Source organism: Ooceraea biroi, chromosome 5, assembly GCF_003672135.1.
Source record: "Ooceraea biroi isolate clonal line C1 chromosome 5, Obir_v5.4, whole genome shotgun sequence".
Classification (NCBI taxonomy): Eukaryota; Metazoa; Arthropoda; class Insecta; order Hymenoptera; family Formicidae; genus Ooceraea; species Ooceraea biroi.
Window position 1 is genome coordinate 1259082 of NC_039510.1, and position 23594 is coordinate 1282675.

Here is a 23594-nt window from a genome sequence, read left to right on the forward strand (position 1 = left end):
GAGTGTCTATATCCGCTTGACATGAGAAAATTGCGATACGACAGAATCGCCGCAATCTATTACTCACGTTTATTACGTGTCGTGACGTTTGATATCTCTACGAAAATCCTCGTGGTGTTCTATGATCGCTGCTTTTATGTCATAAGTAACGACAGCATCTTGATTGATGCAGCAGTGTTAATTACAAAAATGATTGATGCTACAGTATAATATTACTAGAAGAATACGTTACAAGAAGGGATATAGAATTGTAGAATTTATTTTATCCGCGTATAATTACACGCACTCATGAAAAGAAACGGGGAACCTGTACAGATCCATTTACGTCTGATCCTAAAGTCTTCATTAACTCTCGAACGGCTCAATTCCACCGTAACAATCTGATTTATGTAATCGCGCAAAAATAACCGGGCCTTCCGCATAACGTCTCTATATACGGCTACGCGTAATGTGACGAGCAGAGAATGGTCTTAGGAAAGAGGGATCACGTATAGCGGTATACGTTACGAACGCTGAACATCGCAGGTTCCTTCGAGTTGAGTGCTGTTTACAAGCCCCGACCGGCATGGAAACGTGACGGTTATCCTTGACTGAAGATTTGCACACCCGTATGGGGCATCAGTGCCAAATTTGGACGGGTCCTATCTTCCTGGAGCGTGCTCTTTTGACCGTGCCTCCGGTACACGCTGAGTTTAGATCGCGAGACTTGAGTCGTGTCAAATGAAGTACGAACGTCCACTGACTTCACTGACTTTTCATTTCCTTTATTTTTACGTCTTTCACGATAAGTAAAATGTCACGTGTTTTGCTTATCGCTCGAAAAACAACGTCGCAGGAAGCGATGCGAGGAGTGCACCATCAATCAAGCTTTTATTTTTCACTGGATAGGTAACGCTCGCGCCCACGGGATGACATAAGTTCGTGGTTTTTTTCATACGTATTCGACTTCTGCATTAATTTTGCAGACACGTCGTCGCGCACCGTTCTCTCGGTATTCAGCAGCTAGAAGTAATCATGCAGTCATTACGAGCTGTTTCGCGCCCACGTCGAGGAATTACCATAGCAATCTCGAATGAGCGGCAGCTTCGATAAATGAAATGAAAATAATCGCGAGGTCAGTAACGCGTGACGTTTGGTAGCATTTGACTCTGACGAGGGATCGTGCTGAACGATTCCTCAGAGCGCAGATACGATCATACGATCGGCCAGATTATTTTAATTGATTGAGCTGCTCATAATCTTGCGGGGCATGAAAGATATATACTGATATGTATCCTCATTAACACCTCGAAGTTTCACTGGTTACGTGTCAGACCGCGTACCTTGCCGCAACGCGGTGATATAATAAAGCGTGTACGATCTTTTCACGAGAAAACGAGTCGTCGTGTACACGTGAAGTTGCATGTGACATGATCATCCATTTTCCTCCAACTAGCGTCTGTTAAACCATCTTCTCGATCAAGAACTCCTTTTCACATTTCGACGTAATTAATTGCCTACGAGCTACCTACCAATACATAACCATCTGAGTTTCCTGAGCGGATTAATAAAATAATAAGCATAGCAATCAGCCATCCGATCGGAGAAGATCGAACGCGACGCATTACTCACGTCGAAGTCCGCGAGGTCAACGGCCAGCCGACAATAATCGGGCTTAATCGGAGGATGAGCAGCGGAATTGGATTGCCATTAGAGACCTCAACGCGTGTATGTACGCGCGCGAGATTAAACGCGTGGCAAACGTTGCGGCCGTCCATCATCGCGCGTCCGGCTCGTAAACGCGAGCGCGTGGGCTATCCGCTCATTACGAGCAAAGGGACACGTGTAACGTCGCGTGACAATCTCCTCCCGTAGTTCTCCTCTCGAGATTTCGCTCGAGGACAGCTCGAGTGCGAGCCGCGGTGGACCTGCAGATCGCGAACAGTTGTCCGTCGTTCGCAGTCGCTACGAGCATGTTCACCAGTCTCGATTTATGTTACGTTTGTTTGTCTATTTAATCATCCTACGATCGGTCTCATCAAGCCTCACCGGTGCCTCATTTACAAACCGTCAGCTTTTTGAACGTCCGCTTAGAGTAAACGCCACTTGGCAATTTCCTTTAATCAATAGCTGAGCGGAAACCCGCTTCCTACCGTTGTAGCACTAATGTATAGTTACTCCGCGTGGATATATTATAAATATATAAACATGTTTGTGTATGTATAACATGTATATATCATATTTTTATTATCGTATCCTATTTATTCGTAGACATTGTTGTACTTGGAGGACTCATTTCTATAAATTGCCTGAAATCCGTGCATTTTGAAGAAGGAAATTATATATCTTAAAGCTAGAAAGTTCGTGGGAAGCTTTCTAATCTCCATTTTTTATTTAATACAGATTGAACGTGATCGAAGACATTTTCAATTACGTTTCAAATGAGCTGTGTTCTGATCGCGTCAGCGCGTTAGAGTTACAGGCATAATTTACGCGGACAGCTTACACGCGAAGCTTACACAGAGCGAGAAAGATTTGCTGGGTCAACTACAGCGCGTTTCTCTCTAGTCGTTTTACTTTTTGCACGTAGCAAAATGGCAGCGTGGCGCACGTAGGTGGTCGTTACGCGAGAACGTACTGCTATAAAATGTTCCTTAAAAGGAGCCGATAAAGTCGCGCGGTCACCCGCATCACAAAGAGAAAGAGCGACATCATCCTGTCGGCCAGTTCGCAAAAATTTCGGACGGCCGTCTGCGCCTCGTGCGGAAATTACTTTGCATTATTCGCGTGCGTTTCCTGTACCGACTTTAAAATAGGCAGCACGTTAAATTTACAATGTAATCGAGTTTCTGTTACGATTGATTAATCGTTGCACGTAGTATAAAAAAATTTACACCACTGAGGCACGCATTCACATCTCCGTATGTTGGAATTTACACATATTGAAATATTCTGCCGCCATACATCGGCAAGAAAATCAATGTCCAATATCTTACTCGTGCTGTCAACACTTTTTCCGACTGTCCCGTCGAATACTCAGAAGCTCAAGTATTCAATAAATAATATATTGCGCGCAGGATGCGGCCTGAACGAGATTCGCTGGCTGCTGCAATTATGCGCGCAGCTACCGCTTTTCTCGTCAGATAGAAAGTGCGACTTGATGCGGAATCGCATATGTCAGTTGTAATTAGGGATTCTTCGTCGCCGCGGGGGTAACAGAAAAGATGCTCCTGAAATTAGCGAGCGGCAGCGAGCGAATGAGTTCGTCGTCGAGAGTACGCGCCGGACGAACTGGACCGCGTCAACGCGTTGCCCATTTTCTTTCGGACTTTCGAATACTTTCAGATATTCCCTCGTGCAGTGCACGAACAAAACGAGGCTCTAGGACGACGCGACGTCGCGCCTTCGTTTGCAGTCGTCCCCCGTAGGGAATTCTCGCACCTGCAAAGGACTCATCGGGTTGGAATGCGAAACAGCTGTCCCTACGGTTACAAGCTTATTATCAACAGCTATCTCACACATAAACCTTGCAACAGATGTCGCAAACGACAGTCAGAACTTTTTTCCAAATATTTCAGGCAATAATGATTAAGAATTTTTTCGAAATAGTTAATCAAGAAAACTTTCATAATCAAAATATAATATAAATTTGTGAGATTAATATTTCGCAACAGACTGATAGTTTCTTCTCGAAAATGATTCGATCGCGCTGAACTTTTCGTTTCAGCGGCAATCAGGAAGGAAGACCATGAAGAATGCTGCTCGAAAATCCAGTCGATGCGCTGTATAGCATACTCGAGCTATCTAATTAAAGCGCGTGCAAACAGAGCGTGCACGCCCAATTACCGTTCACGGGGAGGCACACGGTGGTCTCTCCGGTCGGTTTATCCAGCTGCTCTCGGAAGCTCTGTCGCGACTTGAATTTTCATCCGCGTCTGCTCTACAAAGTCGGCCCAAGGATACCCGAGGATTCCCCATGCTGATTTCCCCGCACGGAAAACAGGAACGTCCGCGAGAAAGCGGACGGGGTTGAACCGTGGGTGTCGCCGTTGCGAAATGGCGACTTCATTGGCAAAAAAGACGAGACCAAGACAAGACTAAGATGAAGAGAATCGATAGGAGGGCACGACGATTCGCGATGCGTACGAGCGTGAGGCGCTCCGGGACTTTCACTCCCTTTTAATCAGAATTGCGCCCGTGGCGACACGTCTTCACGCACGTGGCACTTAACGAATGACAGATGTGTCATCCATCGTGCGGTTACGCGCGGCGGGAGAAAATGGATTTTACATTTCGACGAAAGATTGATAGAGCCTTCCTCCTCTCCTTTTTTTCCTTTTCCTGGCACTCTCCTCTCGCTACCGCGTTTCAAGCGACGCGGTTGCAGCCGCGTGTAGGCCTGCGGTGTAACGGATGTTCGCATGTGTGAAATGGATTCGTCGATTTTCATTAAGATAAGCGTGGATAACGCCACACGCTTGGACGCACATCCGCCGTGTAATAATACTTTACTGGCGATCAAACGTACGCGATTAAACCACCGATTAAGTGCTCGGGGCGTCCCGACGAATTTCATCGGCTTGTGCGGGAAGGCAAAGTAGAATCTCGCCCGCTCCTCTATAATTTGCTCGATGTTTGCGACGTGCATAAATCGGCGCGAATCGAATATCATCTCGGGCGAGGACGGACGAGCGACAAGATGTTTCACGCCCCGATTAGCGCGCTAACAAAGCGCACTTATCGTTAGTCGCCGCGCGCATTCTCGCTCGCGGCCGCGTGCGGGAAGCGAAATCTCCGAAGCGCGTATTTTTAGAGAACCGGAGGAGAAGCTCGGTGATCTCTCTCGACGCGTTGCAAGAGAGACGATCCGAAAGAAACAATCCTCGGAGGCGCCGCTCGCGATGATGCTCCGTTAGCGGCAGTAGGATTGAGGTAATAAGTGAGGTAATAAGAGTAATCGTTTTGGAGCGTGACGCTCGCGCTCGCGTAGGTGCGTTTCATATGTATGTACGTACATACGTCGCAATGCATGACGTTCCAGGCGATAAAACCGCGCCGGTAAACAGGCAGACGGTGAGGATGCAGCGGAAATCCTGGCACGTGCCGGGAAATGAAATTCGAGTTCGTGTTCCTTTCCCAATCGACGGGAAAGTCCAGATTAATGCGAGTCATCGCATCGAGACAGCATTGGGAAGGAGTGCGTTTCGCGTTTCCGGTGAGAAAGCGCAAAACTGCGCTCTTTCCGTGCTTTTCGCACGCGCGCGCGCGAGAGAGCGACCGGTTCTTTTTACGGTCGCGATGTATGTACTTGAGCGAGATACGATTGCTGATAACTCGGCGATTAAAAATGTTCGCGAATTTATATTCCGTGCTTATCGGCGCCGTTCTCCGTTCGTTTCCATCGCGATATCACTGATAGCACGTTGCAGAGCGCCACGCGTTCGTTAATCACCGCGCGCAACCGGCCTGATGAGCAATGAAACCGTAAATTCGCCTTCGAATCGAACAGTCCTGCATTCGAAAGGAAGATATCAGCGCTTTGCGATACCATTGCAGTATCGCGAATGTCTCTAACGCTAATACCCGAAGCCGTAAAATTTAATGCGAAGCACCGCGTAGCTTCTCGGAGCAGTTTACTTCGCGGGCGTGCCTGGAAATCATCCCGTGGAAAAGCAGACGTCAGGTTTTTTAATTGAGATCAAAACCGAGTTCTTTCTTCTCTTTCCTTCTTCTTTTTTTAACAGGTCACGTCTGCACGGTGCAATTCATTAATTGCACCGTACGCGGAATTAATGAAACTGCTGATGCTAATGCATCAGCGGTTGCATGAATGTCTACACGACGCGCACCTTCGCCCGCAAAGCGGTTTCAAGAGTGCGCACGCGAGCGAGCGCTCCTGGTGCGCGATTCGCGCCCACGGCGCGTATTATCGCCGTCTCTCGTTGATATCATCGGTCTTCTCGCACTTCGTAACATTATTACCAGCTGTTACGGGAGATAATGAGCATGTTTAATGCGCTTTAACGGATTTTCACGGCAACAAGCGGCTCGCGTAAACGAACGAGATTCTTACGCACTTCTCCGTCTTTCAAGCAGCTGAACAGAATTTTTCCCGCGAGCTAATCTCTCAAAGCGCGAGCGAGCACAAGCGCGGCGTACGGTAAAGTGAAAACTCATCCCGTGCAAATCCCGGAATCTGCCTTTCGCGGATTTCCGAATGATGAACTTCTTGTCATGCTTCGCAATTTATCCCAGCTGAGCCGATCGTCTAATTCGCAGTGGCGGTCATCGATCATTTGTCGCCGCCGCCGTTAGGTGATTTATCTGATTTATCAAGTATAACAGCATCGCGCGCTCCAGAGACAGGTTTAATTGCGGCGAAAATGACGAGCGAGAGTCGTAACGTGCGCGTACACGGATACAACGGCAGATATACTCCCGTCTGTACGGGATAATAAGCTTTGTTGAGGCAGGCCGTTGCCCGACGCCTTAGAAATTCTTTAATGACTTCATGTCGCAGTGCGCACACACCGAGATGTGTCATTTAAGCTTCGTTCTGCGAGCGGGCCCGTCAGTCGTTCATCAAAGTGTCGTGAGAAGGAGAGAAAAGGAGAGTTGTATAAAAGACGATTGGTAAGATAAGATTGCTCGCGCCGTGGAACTTTTATCGCGAGGATTAATTAACGAGGATTTTAGGATACGAAAAATACACCAACTTTGCCTGACGATCAAATTTAAGAGGATTGCAAAATTACTTCAATATTAAAACAGTCAGAATTTATTAATATCGAGAGTTCAAAAAATTTAATAGATTAAGCAAAAGATCGTAATTGAGAAACGAAAGCATTTTGTTCCTCGATGATGAGTCTCAAGCTTTTACTTTCCTGCGGATTCAACTTGATCGTCGACACATTCAACACCGAAGATTAAATTGATGTTGAGACGAATAATTATGGTTCATTCCATCTCGACTGAGTATAGAAAAAAATTTGTACGACAGAATCTGTGGCCGAGAGAAAGTGCGTGGTATCCGAGAAGAGTCCACTTATTTTTCAAGATGTTTCGAAGAGCACTTTAGCGTTGCACATGTCACAGAAAATTATTTCTGCTTTTATTATTGGAGCGATAAACCGACTGCGCGGAATAATGACTGTCATGCTCGACATAATTAGCTCTCTAAAGTGGCATATTTAAGTGCAAAACCATGCACACGCTCGTTAAATGTTAATAAAGCACGTATCAACCCTCGCTTTCTTAAACAATTGATAATGTCTCGAGCAAACAGATTACAGTTCTCGCTCGCGAGAGTTCTGAATTATTTGCGAAATAAAAATATGCATGATGAAATGTACATAATATAAAATGATCTTTGTGTTTACACGTTCATTCGCGCATTATTTGCGCTCGATTCGCTCTTATCGCAAGCTGCCAACTGCAAATATTAACTCGACCGTGACGCCAGTATTCAAGTGGAGTAATAGCCGAACAATATAGAATGCAATCAATTTAAATCAATCAATTTGCACGTACTAAATTGTTTTTGATTGTGATATTGTGGGTGACTTATAGGGTGACTATAAGATACACACACATAATATTAAGTAAATATAATACACAATGACAGAAACCGGTAATGCTTTCAACTTCAGGACGTACTGTCTTTCAATAATAGCAGTATATTCATAGTAATACGTATCGTTTCAATGATTCGTATCGGAACATGTGTACTTAAATACCGTTGAATATCTTCGGAATGTATACCTTACAACTTCGAAATCAGAACGTGTCCCAGTAATATATAATAATATAATGACGAATAATACCGAAATATTGCGAATAATATTTTACCAAAAAGTTTCGCGCATTTTCGTCTAAGTCTTTCTGCATAACGAGCCATTCGTGATGACGCCTTGTTTTATTTTAAATTATCGTTATCATTATCCTAGCGCGGCTGTCGCTTATCACATGCATAAATCCGCGTACACTTGTCAAACATCAATAAAACACACGTAATCGGCGGTCGCGTATCAAATGCGTTATCGAAAGAAATTTGCGACTGCGAAATGGAAATGCTTACCTGAGGAACTCTCGTGTGTAACATCGCTCGTTGCATGAACGCGGAGTTTCTCGTTTCGCGAACTCGAAACGCGGACTCAATGCGAATTCGAAACCCTGATCTCTCGTTCTCTTGACAATCAGACACCCCGAACGACGGGAACGACGACAACGACCCGTACCCGCCGATCATCCGATCACGACTGCAGCCCTTCGGTGCCGGCACGCTCCAAGAGTGCTCGGGACGGAGAGGGAGATATCGCCGGCGGATCTCGGGCCCCTACCATGTCGTGCCCGAGAACGAGCTCTGACAGTCGCTATTGTACGCACGACATTCGCATGGAGACGTATAGGGCGAAATGTATGTACTATGTACATCACGGAAAGGGACGTTTAACCCTTAAATAGAAAGATTGATTTCTCCTCCTTAGCACGTTTTGCGTCTGTGACGCAACGAACTATTTTGATAAAAGCATCTTTATTGGGAAAATTTAATTACTTAATTATTTTTTTAGTTTTTTTTTAAGTTTGGTAATTATTGAAAATCTCCTTGAAAGATTCTCTTCGATTAAGGGTTAAAATCTCGTAGACTTTCTACGTCGATTCTCCGAGAGTCGGAAATTCATCCGGAATCCCCTCGGAGGAAATTTGTACAAGATAACGTGGCTACTCACACAACGGCGAACTCTCTGTCAAGGGGTGAAACTCTTGTAGCCGATAATGCGACGAACGAACGCGCCACTCGGCATCGCGATTCCTCCGAGACTGCCAATTTCACCCTCGTCAGCTTTATCTCTGTTCCGCTGCCGCTGTCTGCACCCTACTTCCCGCACCCAGCACTCTCCATCGACAGACACCACGTGCGCGTACCCTTACGGCTCGCGAGTCTCCGACCCGGTAAAATCGTGAATATACGGTGCGCGTTTCGCACGGGGCGCATCCGGAGGCACTGCGTGAGCGCAGACGCACCCGGTGCGTGCATTCCTGCCGCACCCCCTCTTTCCAGCAAAATCCCCGATCCCCGCAGCGACGATCCCCTACCGCGCCCATTCATCCCCTGTGCATTTACGAAGCGAGGAAACGCGACCGCCGCGAGGAGAGAGGATCCCTCCCGGCGAACACCCCCTTAATCAATACTCGACATCCTCCTCGTCTCGACCGCGAATATTCTCCTCTCGGTCCTCCCTGGACCAAGTTTCGGCGCGCCGAATAAAATATAGTACACGCGTCGCGACGAGAACCGACAGCGTCGACGGCAGCGAAGGGCGGTTTGCAGCGCGTCGTGTCGAGGGAGGACTGAATAAACAGGCCCTCGACACTCGAGGTCCTTTGTGAAAATGCTCCGACGTGTACACCCGCTGTGTCTGTCCATTCTATTTTAAATCGCCCGATCGGATGGAATTCTGCATGGGAAAGCCATCCGCGCGAGATGTTACGTTTCTCTTAGTTTTGGAAAGCAAAACGTTAATACTGTCCAGTCCGAAATAAAGCATTTTCATTGCTTCTTATTCTTAATATCGTCGTTACATTGATGTCTGTTTTATTCGAAGGAGAAACGAGGTGTTTCTTTCCCAATTGAAAAGAGATCACTGGTAAGGATCGTGCTTTCGCATCGAGTCGGACCCTTTTCTGTTACGAGGGTCGGGTCGTGGGCATAAGAAGAATGTTGGCTCGGGAAGCGTCGATTTTCCGAGCGGTGAGTAACGGCAGTTCCGATTAAATGCCGTTGCATTACCGTGTCAAGCAGGATCAACGGCGGTGTCGGGTCCCCGAGGAGCGTGCGGCGATCACGACTCGCCGCACCATTCCATCAGAAACGTTAATTAGTGGAGAGAACTGTACTATATGTTGCGGAACAGCGTGGTAGACTCCTAACGTTCGCAACACGCACGCTTAGAAAGTCTAATTCGCCAGAATTTCCTTCTAGAATTCCCGTCGCGAGGTTTAAGGAGGGCTCGACGAAGGAGAATCGCTGTCACATTTGCACGCGGGGACGATCGATAGGAATCTACATAGACGCTGAAATTTTATGCGGGAACAGGACGACCTAACTTCTCACGAGAATTGATCGGAACGTAATCTGAAATCGATCGGCACCGATCGCGCGTCGTCTCCATTATTGACTACTAGTTAATAAAGGGGGCTGACACGAGGTTTCTTTCCTGCTGATGTTCCTAACAATATTCCGAGAGCTGTAAAACGTGCCCACACGGTGCCGCACCCACATTGCTTCGCGAAGGAGAGACACGTTAGGGATCAACTAAGAATCGAGAAATGCGGGTGAAGGGTCCAGGATTTTTAAATTCGGCCTCGTGTATCTTTCGCCAGTGTGCCAATAATAACGGAGCTATTCGCACGTTGTGTCAATATTGCGAAGAAATTACCGCGGTACCGATTGCGTAAAGCAAGCATTGCGTTTACATCAAAGCCTTTCCACCTCGGCACATGAAGCATAACCAAGCAATTAAGACAAAAGTTGGAAGAATTGAAAGAGAAGATATTAATTTTACGAAATACCAGCGACACGCGATGTTTTCTTGCGTCAAGCTCCGCAAATTACTTTCAGTTTGACATGTTAATTAAAATACTAAGAACAATAAAGTACTAAGCGTATAAATCGCAATTAAATAATTACCGTTTAACGTATTAAGGTATATATAAATACCTTGATCGTAGATTAAGCGAGGAGGAAGGGCTCCTTCTTCCTTTTTCTATTTATTTCTTCTTTGGAAGACTTAAGAACGCAATTCGTACGTATTACTGTCCACGTGATACTTTTCGCACACGGTAAAGTCTCTCCCTTCTGCAAATCCAACACGATTATTCGGAAGGCGATCGCTGAATGAGCCATTTCGTTGATTTCTTGCGCGAGACGGGACTTCAATTGTCTTCTGGTCGTCATGGTGCAAAACTGAATGCAAAACTGAAAATAGATCGGTTAGTCGCCTACGAGGAGATTTGGCATCTTTTGCATCGTATCGAGAAATCTGACCGGAAGGAAACGTACAAATATAAGGCACGCTCGGCACGGGAATGTGGAGGTACTACATTCCGCAGCGGGATGGACGCCTTCTTCCGCTGACGAAAGGTTCTCCCTCTGTAATCAGAAATAATAGTACGTACATGCAGTGTATCATGAAACTGCACGGACTCTGAATATAAAATAGCGGAATGATACGTAAAGCGCGCATACGGAAATCCACATAATACGTGTACCGTAGCAAATATCGTATCAATCGAGCAATATGCGACACAATTCGATTAATGTGCCTCATGACGAAAGAAATCAACAGTCCAAGTATCGTATTTTTAGATTCTTTTTTATTCTCTGCAAAATGTAATTTAAGCAATAAATTTCCAAACTCGGAGGCCACATTATAAAGAGTCTGAATTGGCACGATATCTCGACGGCGGGCAGTATTGATTACTTTTAATCGATATTTCAAGCACACGCAAATATGTGAGCACAATAATTTACAAAATGCCTGGTTATTAGTTTCTAATAAATATTGAAATTTATAAAAGAGAGCTTCGGGAAAGATCATGAATCGGTGCCAGGAGCCACCGGTTGGCGTGCCCGAAGACTCAGTCCCAAGCTCCGCCATGCACAGATTATTACAGCTTTTATCGATTGTACCATGCTCCTATTTTTGATCTTGTCCCCAGTATCTCGATAAATTGACCGAATTAAAATATACGCGTCGCTCGTCGCTCGCGAATACTAAGCTACTTTATGGCGACGAAGGATAAAATATATTACTCCATCGCCTCGGATGTTGCATATGTGTGCATTGCATGTGTACAATAAGTTCTAATTCTTAAAATAGCGTAAAAAGTTCGTTTTTAATTATTCTCTCACATATAAGTAAATGTACGAGTTATTGTTTAAAACACGCAGTCGAGGACTGCACGATCGAAGTTGCAGCTGATTTCTTGTTATCTCGTCTATCAAATCTAATGTCTATCAAATACAAATCTAATAAAATTTCGACAAAGAATAATTTATTAGAATATTCTAATATGCAAATAATATAATTAATTCTTACGATTTATATCTACTCTGATACCTGATAAGTGGATACTATCCTCGCTGCTATTGTGAGTCATGAATACTACTTTATCTTTTGCGGTAAAAATAGTGGAGGCTCCTAACGGACGTTCTTCGAACCAATGTAGAAAAGGCAAGAATTTTCGGTAAAACAGACTCTAGGGTCCCCTTAAAAAACTCTCGCGGTTAATTCTAAAAACATCCGCTACGAGCCTCCACTGTCTTTCGTGATTTTCGTGAATACGAAGTGGCAACATAACCTAATGACAAATCAAACGTTTTATTTTTATTTTCGTCTTCACACTGCTTCGACGACCCAGCACTTCCATTCCGAATCAATATGATTTACCAGTAGACTGGAAATACTTTTTCTTCATGTGCAATGCTAATGCTTGAGTCGCAATATTTGCCGTAGCAGCGTCAGCATAAAGGCAAATTATCCAAGTCGCACAACTACCAAGTAAATTTTGTAAATAATACTGCTGAACCATAGCAGTCACATGTGAGTCTGGTTTATAGCATATCTTTTACTATTATTATGATTTAATCATACCAATCGACTCTAAGACTCTGCATTAAAAAATACAGGCATTGTTAATGAGATATCTGTTGCATTTTTCAGCCATACACCTCTCAACGGTGTTCCGGTGAAGTCTAGTAGAAAGTTTAGTCCTGACAATGGCGGAAAGGTCGTGCACAGTGTAAGACATTATTTTTACCAAGATTTGAACGTGTTCCTCATAAACCTTTTTCATTTGTTGATTATACTTTGTAGAGATGCCTGTGGAAACGTAGTTTCTAAGAGAACGTCCTACATCGAGTGGGAAGAATACTTCATGGCTATAGCACTTCTCTCCGCGAAGCGCAGTAAGGATCCCTGCACCCAGGTCGGCGCGTGTATAGTTAACAATGACAAGAAGATCGTCGGAATTGGGTACAACGGCATGCCCAGGGGATGCGAGGACGATCAGTTCTCCTGGAGCAAGGGGCCGATGGACAGTCTAGATGCCAAGTCTCTTTACGGTATAATACGTGTTAACTATTTTTCTTCTTTTTTCTCTCTTGATAAACTCTTGTTGAAAGAGCTCTCGTTGACTGCGTTTAGTGTGCCACGCCGAAGTTAACGCGGTGCTCAACAAAAACTCGAGCGACGTGAAGGACTGCACGATATACGTCGCTCTGTTCCCCTGCAATGAGTGTGCGAAGGTGATAATACAGTCCGGCATAAGGACAGTTGTGTACCTGTCGGATGAAAAGGCGGAGAAGCCCAAGACGATAGCTGCGAAGAAGATGTTCGACGCTGCCGGTGTCACGTACAGGTATCAACTATTTGGAATCCTTGATCTGTTGGTGTAAAATTTTCGAGTAATTCGGTTTCCTTTCTTTCAGGCCATACAGCCTCAGGAATGAAAAGATCGAGATCAACTTCGGCGATATTAGATGCAACGAAACGAGGAAGAATTTATCTGAGACTCCTACGAAATGTAAAAAGGAGGATGAAACGAAGGAAGAATGACGACAAATTTTACTATATTTATATATGTGTGTGTGAATGTACTATATCTAATTGCTGACGCTATATTTTTATATCAATTTTTCTGACAACAGTCTGTCGCATTGCTTCGTTTGCGGTTTTATAAGATAAATTTTATAAATATGTAAAAAGAATCAATAGATTACATTTTTAGTCCTTGTAAATAATGACTCAATTAAAGCCAAAGCAAGATATTTCTGCACTGCAGAAAAATATCAGTAACACATTTCAACACACTATCATTTATCCCTTACTTCCAGACAAAATTCCAGATAATATTACTCACTAAGCAGCACGTAAAAATATAACTTATCACTCTTTTATCAAATTCTCTCGAAAAATCGAATGATTGCTGTAGAAAGCAATCATTCGATCTTTCATGTGCACATGGTATATAAGCTTATATGCTATATATACATACATACATACATACATATATATATATATATATATATATATAATATGCACAATATTAAAATAAACTGCAAATAGCATTCGTTCTTGTGATTAGTACTTTCAAGATCCCAGCTTCAATCCCAATCAGAATTGTTATTCCTACTAGGGATTTTACTCTTCGATCGTCTTCGATGCGATCTACTATCGTGGGGAACGGGGAAGCCCCGTCTTCTAGGTAGAAGACTCCATGAGCACACAACGACTGCTAAGGCTGCGTTTCGATATTCACTGCCACTAATAATCTATCGTTTATGTCACGCACACTATAGATTTTTAGTACTGGCAGGACGCAGTCCTTTGTTTCACTTCCTGCGAAGAGTTTTGCTGATCTGTTCTTGATAGATAATGAATACGGATGCACACTCAGTCTTTACCCGCCAGTGACACAGTCGCTTTTGTCTTGCTGTTACAATCCGAACCTCTTACTGAAGTAAAACAGAATTGGTAAGATATTAAAATCTAGACTTGATCAATCCATCAAATCTACATTAGAAAACACAGGTGACAATTGCTATTTTCGGATATATTGTATTTTGATAATTTGATATATTTTTTGATATACAGGGTGTCCGGTAATGATCGCCCCAGCTTCCGTACACGAATTGAGCGGATCGAGATGAACAGAAAAGTCCCATACCATTTTGCAATATTCGCAATAATCCTATACCTCGAGCGGCTCTGGATTCGCTTGACTTTCATATTCAATATTTTATTATTATTATTGCGAATATTGCAAAACGGTATAGGACTTTTCTCTTCGTCTCGATCCGCTCTACTCGTGCACGGAAGCTGGGGCGATCATTACCAGACACCCTGTATAATCTTACAATGAAGTTTATTCTCGAGATATACATATATATAATACTCATTCATTTATCTACTTTTGTTTCTATTCCTAAAGCATATCTCTTACATGACTTGCATGACTTATATCTGCTGACAAATAAATATTTTTAAGGATATTTTAAGTTATTTAATTATATGTACATGTGTTATTCTTAAGTCATAAATCTCTGATTTGTGTCCTGACATAGTTCGAATAGAAGTTTAGTTCTGAGAACAATGGAGAGAACGCTGGGTACAAGGTAGATTTTTTTGCTAAACAAAATTTGAGCAAATAAAATATATTCTTTTGTAAATTATTCCTTATCTATCGATTGTACTTTGTTCTACGTACAAAAGTAAACTTTCTAGGAGAACGCTTTGTCAAGATTGGGACGAGTATTTCATGGCTCAGGCAGTCTTAGCTGCGAGACTTAGCAGGAATCCTTACAGCCAGGTCGGCGCATGTATCGTTAATAATATAATGAAAATCGTCGGCATTGGGTATAATGGTATGCCTAGGGAACGTGACGACTATAAGTTCTATTGGCACATCCCGAGAGGCACTTCAAGTGCGCAGCCACTTTATGATAATATTTATGATAATTTATTAATGTGAATATTAATATGATATTTACTTTTCCCATGTCTTTCGTTTCTTCCGTTGATGAAATGGAAACATGGAAAATAATAAATGAAATGTTATTCAACTAAAAGAGCATTCTTCGATTGCATTGTAGTGCCCCACGCGGAAATTAATGCGTTGCGCAGCAGAAATTCGACCGACGTTGCAGATTGCACGATTTATGTCACTTTATTTCCATGCGACAACTGCGCAAAAGAGATAATAGAATTTGGCATAAAGACAGTGGTGTATCTGTCGAATAAGAACGTCTGCAATTACAAAACAATGAATGCGGAGAGTCTGTTTGATTCTAATAGTGTTGCGCACAGGTATTGGCTATTTTGAATTATTCATATATTTAGTATATAGGAATTAGTGGTATTATTTCGCAATTCTGTAAGATCTTTGATGTAAGCGCCAAAAGATCACGCCGCCATTCGATCGCGCGGCACAACCCTTGAACCGGTTACAAACGAATCGCCGGCTTCGGCGGCGAGTAGCGATGTCGCAATCGCATTTTGTCTTTCGACGATAAAACCACGAGAACGAGCGCCTTGCAAGCTCAGCTCACAACAGTCTTGTTTGTTGTATCCACTTGCGCGTTGGGTCGCCTCGACCGATCACCGATGTCCACGCAAACAAAGTATACGCTTATAACTGTGTCCTGTGATTTTTACTTACAATTCCGTTAATTTTTCTTTCAGGCTAATGAACAAGAAGATAGAAATTAACTTTATTGATATCAACTGCAACAGGACGAATCAAACACCGCAGACTCCAATGAATGGCGAGGGTCAAAGGAGGGAAGTCGAAGTTGGAAACATTATTCAGCATATCTTATATAATCCTAATTATTATGTTTTCCTAATCCTAATTATTTCGTTTGTTTTGATTATATATGCATGACGAGGGTTGCATTCCGTTATTCGTTACTAATAGTGGCGCCCGTTTTATTTTTATTTTTTTATGCAACATTTGATGAAGAACAGAATCATTTTGCCAATATTGGTTAAACAAAAGAAGCCTTATGTTAAACTGAAGAATAATTTTATTGATTATAATGTTTTATACTATGGTATTTTACTATGCATAAGCAATTTTAAAAGACGATTTTATACGATCTTATTTTTCTATCCATTAATTTTGTCGTAAATATATTTTTTTAAAAATTAATGAGTATAAAAATGTATTTATTTTCTATAATGATTTAATAAGGACTTCCCTCTTAAAGTAGTAAGATTTCCACCATTCGCGCAAGATCTCCGTTCCATTCAGGTGGAGGGATCTCCGCTGCCCAAGATTTCCGTCTCGGTGCAGCAGGTCCAGAGTCCAGACGAGTCAGAAGATTTCTGACTGGTGTACGGCTTAGGGTTTGGTGTTCATGTATTATAGTTAGTTGTTGGTTTTATTGTTACAATAAAGTGGAAAAGTCTCCGAAAGACCTTTGTGAAGTTTACACCTCATTTTTTTTAAAATCGATTTTTTTTTAAGTTCTGATTGCACCCCATTGAGTTCTAGAGTTCTTTACTAAACTGAACAATAGTTCTGGCGAATTAAGCTAAAAAATCAATTTTGAAGTTTGGGGGTGCTAACTTCACAAAACGGGATCACAAAATCAGCAATAACATTAAAACCGTTGAAAATACTGAACTTTATTATAAGGATTTTTGTTAGAACTTTAGTGGTGCTACCCAGAACTCTCAATAAAACATCGGATTTCCCAAAAAAATGTATTCCTTCGAATTTAGAAATTTCGACTCGCGACACGAAAAATCGTTGCATTTTCTTAAATCTTGCTTTTAGCGCTTCGAGTCTTAAGAGTCATCGTTAGAACTCTTGAGGTGCTACCCAGAACTCTCAATAAAACATCGGATTTCCCCAAAAAATTTATTCTTTCGGACTTGGAAATTTCCGGCTCGTGACATGAAAAATTGCTGTATCCTGTTAAATCTTGCTTTTAGCCGGAAATTTCTAAATTCGAAGGAATAAAGTTTTTTTGGAAATCCGATGTTTTATTGAGAGTTCTGGGTAGCATCACAAGAGTTCTAACAAAATTCATTCTTTTCAACGGTTTTAATGTTATTGCTAATTTTGTGATCCCGTTTTGTGAAGTTAGCACCCCCAAACTTCAAAATTGATTTTTTAGCTTAATTCGCCAGAACTATTGATAAATTTAGCAAAGAACTCTAGAACTCAATGGGGTGCTACCAGAACTTTAATAAAAAATTGATTTTTAAAAAAATGAGGTGCCAGCTTCACGAAGTCTCCGAGTGCTATTAGTTATCACTCGCCTTTCGCAGTCATATCTAACGTAAGAATAACACCGATAACGGATAGATAATTAATGATAACGTATAAATAAATAGCTGCTGAGATACATTGTCCAGCAACAGTTCTCGAGTGTGTTCTAGTGTTCTGTTCTATCTGAAGTTCAAATAAAGTCTTGATTCTGATAATGGCGGGAAGATCGTCTTGACGGTATAAAAATCTTTTCCAAAGTTTAAAAAAGTTTAAACAAATCAAATATATTCCTCCATAATATGTATTCTATCTATTCTTCATACTACGCAGATCTTTTAAGAGGACGGACTACATTACTTGGGATGAATATTTCATGGGTATAGCACTCCTATCTGCAGAACGCAGTAAAGATCCCAAGCGCCAGGTCGGTGCGTGTATAGTTAATAACGAGAAGAAAATCGTCGGCGTTGGATATAATGGTTTGCCCTACGGATGCGACGATGACAAGTATCCTTGGAAGCAAGGCCCGAAAGACAGTTTAGATGCAAAACATCTTTACGGTACATTACATGTTAACTATTTTTCTTCAGTTTTTCTCTTCAACAAAATACAAAACAAATGGGATATTGTTCAACATCTAAAAGAGTTTTCGACTGCATTGTAGTGTCTCACGCGGAACTTAACGCGATAGTCAACAAAAATTCGAGTGATGTTAAAAATTGCAAGATCTATGTCACTTTGTTCCCGTGCAACGAATGCACAAAACTGAATTGAATTGAATTGAAAAAATGATATGCTAAATTCCCGTAGCAGATCATTTTCTAGCAGATCAAAAATCAAAAGTAGTTTTACTCGCATGCAGTCGAGTTCTATAGTTCTTAATAGGTTTTAATGATAGTTCTGGTGATTTTATACAAAAAAATCATGAATTAAGAAAATGATATGCTAACTACCCGTAGCAAAGATCCTGGCACTTCTAGGCCACCATTTCGTTTTTTTCTACCAGTTCCGCAATAGTTCCGATACTTTTGATTGGTTTTAGCCATAGTTCTGGCCTTTAAACATTTTTAAATAATATTTTAATCTCGGACCTGGCATTGCATGCAAGAGTAAACTATAAGATGCTGGCAGTACTAGGCCACCATTTCGCTTCTTTCTAATAGTTCCGCAATAGTTCCAAGACTTTTGATAGGTTTTAGCCATAGTTTCGTCCTTTAAACATTTTAAAATAATTTTTTAATCTCAGAGCTAGCATAGCATGCAAGAGTAAACTATAAGATGCTGGCAGTTCTAGGCCATCATTTCGCTTTTTTTTAAATAGTTCCGCAATAGTTCCAAGGCTTTTGATAGGTTTTAGCCATAGTTCCGTCCTTTAAACATTTTTAAATAATTTTTTAATCTCAGAGCTGGCATAGCATGCAAGAATAAACTATAAGATGTTGAGTCTTCTTTTATATTTGTTATTTCGAAAATTGCTAGAAGCAAGAACTACGGGGAAGTGCTAGAACTATAACGTAAGACTCGAAAAGTGTCCAGAACTTACGTCGGTGCACCAGCATATCCCGAGTATAGGGATGAGGTGTACATAATAATTATTAACAATTATTCAAAAATTGCTAGAAGCCAGAACTCTTTGGGAATATACGGGGGGCGGGGGGTACTAGAACTATAACGTAAGACTCGAAAAGTGTCCAGAACTCACGTCGATGCACCAGCATATCACGAGTATGGGGATGAAGTGTACATAATTATTAACAATTATTCAAAAATTGTTAGAAGCCAGAACTATTTTGAGATACATAGTAAAATATTAGAACTAACGTAGGAAAATAAGTCAGTATTCGTGGTGGAGTTAGTATCCGATGTATGCTCGGTCCGCACCACCTCAGATAATCGAGGTTCTACTGTACTTTGTAGCGCGCGACGTCTATGCAGTGGCTCTCATCGCTCAGAACCTTGTTCTTCATGTACTTGGCGTCGCTTGATATAATACTCATTCATTTATCTACTTTTGTTTCTATTCCTAAGGCATATATCTCTTACATGAATTGCATAACTTATATCTGCTGACAAATAAATATTTTTAAGGATATTTTTAAGTTATTTAATTATATGTACATGTGTTCTTAAGTCATAAATCTCTGATTTGTATCCTGACATAATTCGAATAGAAGTTTAGTTCTGACAACTGGACAAATGGAGAGAACGCGGAGTACAAGGTAGATTTTTTGCTAAACAAAATGTGAGCAAATATAATATATTCTTTTGTAACTTACTCCTTATCTATATCGATTGTACTTTGTTCTATATACAAGTAAACTGTCTAGGAGAACGCTTTGTCAAGATTGGGACGAGTATTTCATGGCTCAGGCAGTCTTAACTGCGAAACTTAGCAGGAATCCTGACAACCAGGTCGGCGCATGTATCGTTAATAATATAATGGTAATCGTCGGCACTGGGTATAATGGTGAGCTTTGGAAACGTGATGACTATGAGTTCCAACGGCACACTTACCCGAGAGGCACTTCAGATGCACAACTAAATTTTGGTAATATTTATGATTATTTATTAATGTGAATATTGATATGATATTTACTTTTCCCGTGTGTTTCGTTTCTTCCGTTGATGAAATGGAAACATGGAAAATAATAAATGGAATGTTATTCAACTAAAAGAGCATTCTTCGATTGCATTGTAGCGCCCCACGCGGAAATTAATGCATTGCACTACAGAAATTCGATCAACGTTGCAGATTGCACGATTTATGTCACTTTATTTCCATGCGAAAACTGCGCAAAAGCGATAATACATTCTGGCATAAAGAAAGTGGTGTATCTGTCGAATAAGAACGTCTGCAATTACAAAACAATGAATGCGGAGAATCTGTTTGATTCTAATGGTGTTACGTACAGGTATTGGCTATTTTGAATTAATCATATATTTAATATATTGGAATTAGTGGTATTATTACGCAAATCCGTTTAATTTTTCTTTCAGGCAAATGAACAAGAAGATAGGAATTAACTTTATTGATATCGACTGAAACAGGACGAATCAAACACCGCAGACTCCAATGAATGGCGAGGGTCAAAGGAGGGAAGTCGAAGTTGGAAACATTATTCAGCATTATTATCATTACTGGCGTACACAATTATAATTTGGATTATTCAGCGTATTTTATATAATCCAAATTATTATGTTTATGTTTTGATTATACAGGGTATCCCGAATTAAAATGTCCAAACTTCGGGAGCGTGTAGGGGATGATAAATCAAAAATAAAAAGTCCTTTAGAGATATGCTCGTTTTTACTTCGTTTTGGAAAAATCGCAAAAAAGAAAACGTAGATTTCACACTTATTTATTCATGTTGTCACTTGCTTAATGTAAATGTAGATATTGTTCAAAATGTTGGCCTCTTGCTGCAATGCAAGCATTGCATCTAATACGGACAGCTCGTGTTGCAGCCAAACACTGATCTGGTGATATTTGGTGCACTGCAGCCACGATTCGGTCTCTTAATTGCTCTCTTGAGTTGACTGGCAACGAATAAACTTCCTGCTTCAGGGCCCCCCACACAAAGAAGTCCACTGGTGTCAGATCAGGTGATCGAGCAAATTCATGCTGGAACCTGTATTCTCTAACAGTCCTGGGATTTTCATGAGCCCATACATGAGAATTTCTGTAATTAATAATTCCTCCTCTTGTAAACGTAGCTTCATCCGTCCACATTATTTTTGATGGAAATGAATTATCATTATCAAATCGCTCAAGAAACCAATTGCAAAAATTCAACCTGTTGAAATAATCCTGGGGTAATAAATTCTGCACTTTTTGAATATGGTATGCGTGGCGGTTATCATCTTTCAAAGTTCGCCAGATTGTCTGCCGCGGCACTTGTAATGCAGCTGATGCCCTCCGGATGCTGGTCTCAGGATTATTATCAAAGTGGCGCAGAACACGATTTTCTACTTGCAAATTTGCTCTTAACGGGTCTTGATGAATTGAAAATGAGCCGATCTCTCGCAGCCTATTAAAAGTCAACGTAATGACTCGCCGATCCGGCACTCTTCTGTTTGGAAATCGGCGCGCATACTCTCGCACCGCCTCCCTAGCATTACCGTCACAGAAACCATACACGAAAACCATATCAGCATATTCAACGTTAGAATATGTATGCGGCATTGTGACAGGAGTAATTCACTCGATGGCTTCTGATGAGTAACTGACGAATTTATAGGAGAGAAGCAGAAATGTAAACAAAAAAAGAAATGTAAACAAACAAAGGAAGTGCGAGAGTATGCGCGGCGCCGATTTTCAAACAGAAGAATTCCGGAACGACGAGTCATTGCTGCATGAAATCTACGTTTTCTTTTTTGCGATTTTTCCAAAACGAAGTAAAAACGAGCATATCTCTAAAGGACTTTTTATTTTTGATTTATTATCCCCTACACGCTCCCGAAGTTTGGACATTTAAATTCGGGACACCCTGTATATGCATGACGAGGGTTGCATTCCATTATTTGTTACTAATAGTGGCGCCCGTTTTATTTTCATATTTGACATTTGATGAACGAGATGAACAGAATAATTTTATCAATATTGGCTAAGCAAAAGAAGCCTTATGTTAAACTGAAGAACAATTTTATTGACTAATGTTTGATACTATGGTATTTTACTATAGAAAAACTTTAATATTTATAACTTTAATATTTATAACTTTCATATTTATAACTAATATTTATAAGATTTATTTAAATATTTTATAAATATTTATTAAAGTATTTCATAAATCTCTTTGTAGTCTTAGATTAACCCGTAACTGGTATGGTGGGGTCTGCACGACCCCAGGAATTTTAATTTTCGTTATAATTCCGAGAATATCTGCTGTAGCGCTTTATACGTTCCAGTACCTTTCAAGTATTGTGTACTGAGTGTCTCGTAAAGAGCTTATGTCTTCCGATGTAAGTATAATGTGTCTGTCAAACTTTTTCTCCAGTGTGGGGTCTCTGTGCCCCACCATACTAATTACGTTGCATTTTCGTTACAGTGAATAGTTTCTCCTTCCACTAATAATGGCATATCAATTGAGAAAAAAGATTATAATTGATAACTTACGTTCTGAGGAACGTGTAGAAAATACATCCTATCTTGAGCAAACGATATTTTTTTAAGAACAAGAGGAAAGTGATTTTAGCGACAATGACTCACGATCAGACTTTGATCCGGACTATGTAAGTGGTCATGATAGCAGATCGGAACAAGAGGAGAGCGAAAACGAATCAATTATGGAGAATGTTGTTTTAAGTAACAAAGAAGTAATCAAAAAAAGAATTGCTAATTATTTTGGTAAGAATCGGTTCAAATGGAGTGCTATCCCACCTGCTACTAATTATTTCTATTTAAAACTGTTTCTTTTTTATTTTTTACTTTGTTGTAACCTTAATGTTATATTTTTATTATTATGATTTAGTTAGTCGCAAGTAACGACGATAAATAGGTATATAAAGAAAAGTTTATTTTTTTTATATATGTATGTACCAATTTGTGCAATTTCTTTTTTATTTTAAAGTTTATGTGACTATATGTTGATTTAATTATTATTTCTAAGTCATAAATAAACCGACAAATATATCCCAAACTGTTCGTGTTTATATCTATCAATTTGAATAGAAAATATTTAAAGTTTTTACTGGGGTCTATATGACCCCACCATACCAACTACGTATAAAAAAAGTGACCATACCAGTTACGGGTTAAACAGATCATAAATATTTATCATAAATATCTTAAAAATGTTTATCATAAATATTATATTAAATATTCTAAAATTACT

The 23594-nt window shown here is 41.0% G+C and overlaps 4 protein-coding genes across 11 annotated transcripts in view; 3 read left to right on the forward strand and 1 right to left on the reverse strand.

Annotated features, from left to right (window-relative positions):
- Nucleotides 1–11600, reverse strand: part of LOC105279297 (growth arrest-specific protein 2) — a 28138-nt gene extending 16538 nt beyond the window's left edge. Inside the window, exon 1 of one of the 3 annotated variants that reach the window (XM_011338958.3) lies at nt 8709–11600. The gene's annotated coding sequence lies outside the window, so the exon portion shown is untranslated. Of the gene's footprint in view, nt 1–8056 lie in introns of all 3 variants that reach the window. The other 2 variants (XM_011338956.3, XM_011338959.3) reach the window with 2 other exon arrangements.
- Nucleotides 11601–12305: 705 nt separating this feature from the next.
- LOC105279296 (deoxycytidylate deaminase) lies at nt 12306–13842 on the forward strand. Its single transcript, XM_011338955.3, has 5 exons — nt 12306–12584; nt 12705–12783; nt 12858–13105; nt 13188–13401; nt 13472–13842. Exons 2-5 carry the CDS (start codon nt 12761–12763, stop codon nt 13596–13598), a joined length of 612 nt encoding a protein of 203 aa, XP_011337257.1. The 5' UTR covers nt 12306–12584; nt 12705–12760; the 3' UTR covers nt 13599–13842.
- Nucleotides 13843–14393: 551 nt separating this feature from the next.
- LOC113562024 (deoxycytidylate deaminase-like) lies at nt 14394–21056 on the forward strand. 3 transcript variants are annotated; one of them, XM_026969957.1, is made up of 6 exons: nt 14394–14516; nt 15107–15157; nt 15267–15484; nt 15635–15848; nt 16224–16341; nt 20876–21056. In XM_026969957.1, the coding sequence occupies exons 1-6, from the start codon at nt 14428–14430 to the stop codon at nt 20915–20917; spliced, it is 732 nt and encodes a 243-aa protein (XP_026825758.1). In that variant the 5' UTR covers nt 14394–14427; the 3' UTR covers nt 20918–21056. The 3 variants fall into 3 exon arrangements, with proteins under 3 accessions (XP_026825758.1, XP_026825759.1, XP_026825760.1); XM_026969958.1 differs by having other exon boundaries at nt 15267–15466; XM_026969959.1 differs by lacking the exon at nt 15107–15157.
- Nucleotides 17979–21056, forward strand: LOC105279294 (deoxycytidylate deaminase). 4 transcript variants are annotated; one of them, XM_011338951.2, is made up of 6 exons: nt 17979–17997; nt 18091–18267; nt 19932–19979; nt 20076–20308; nt 20513–20672; nt 20758–21056. In XM_011338951.2, exons 2-6 carry the CDS (start codon nt 18134–18136, stop codon nt 20801–20803), a joined length of 621 nt encoding a protein of 206 aa, XP_011337253.2. In that variant the 5' UTR covers nt 17979–17997; nt 18091–18133; the 3' UTR covers nt 20804–21056. The 4 variants fall into 4 exon arrangements, with proteins under 4 accessions (XP_011337253.2, XP_011337252.2, XP_026825761.1 ...); XM_011338950.3 differs by having other exon boundaries at nt 17981–17997; nt 20459–20672; XM_026969960.1 differs by having other exon boundaries at nt 17981–17997; nt 20088–20308; nt 20459–20672.
- Nucleotides 21057–23594: the final 2538 nt, after the last annotated feature.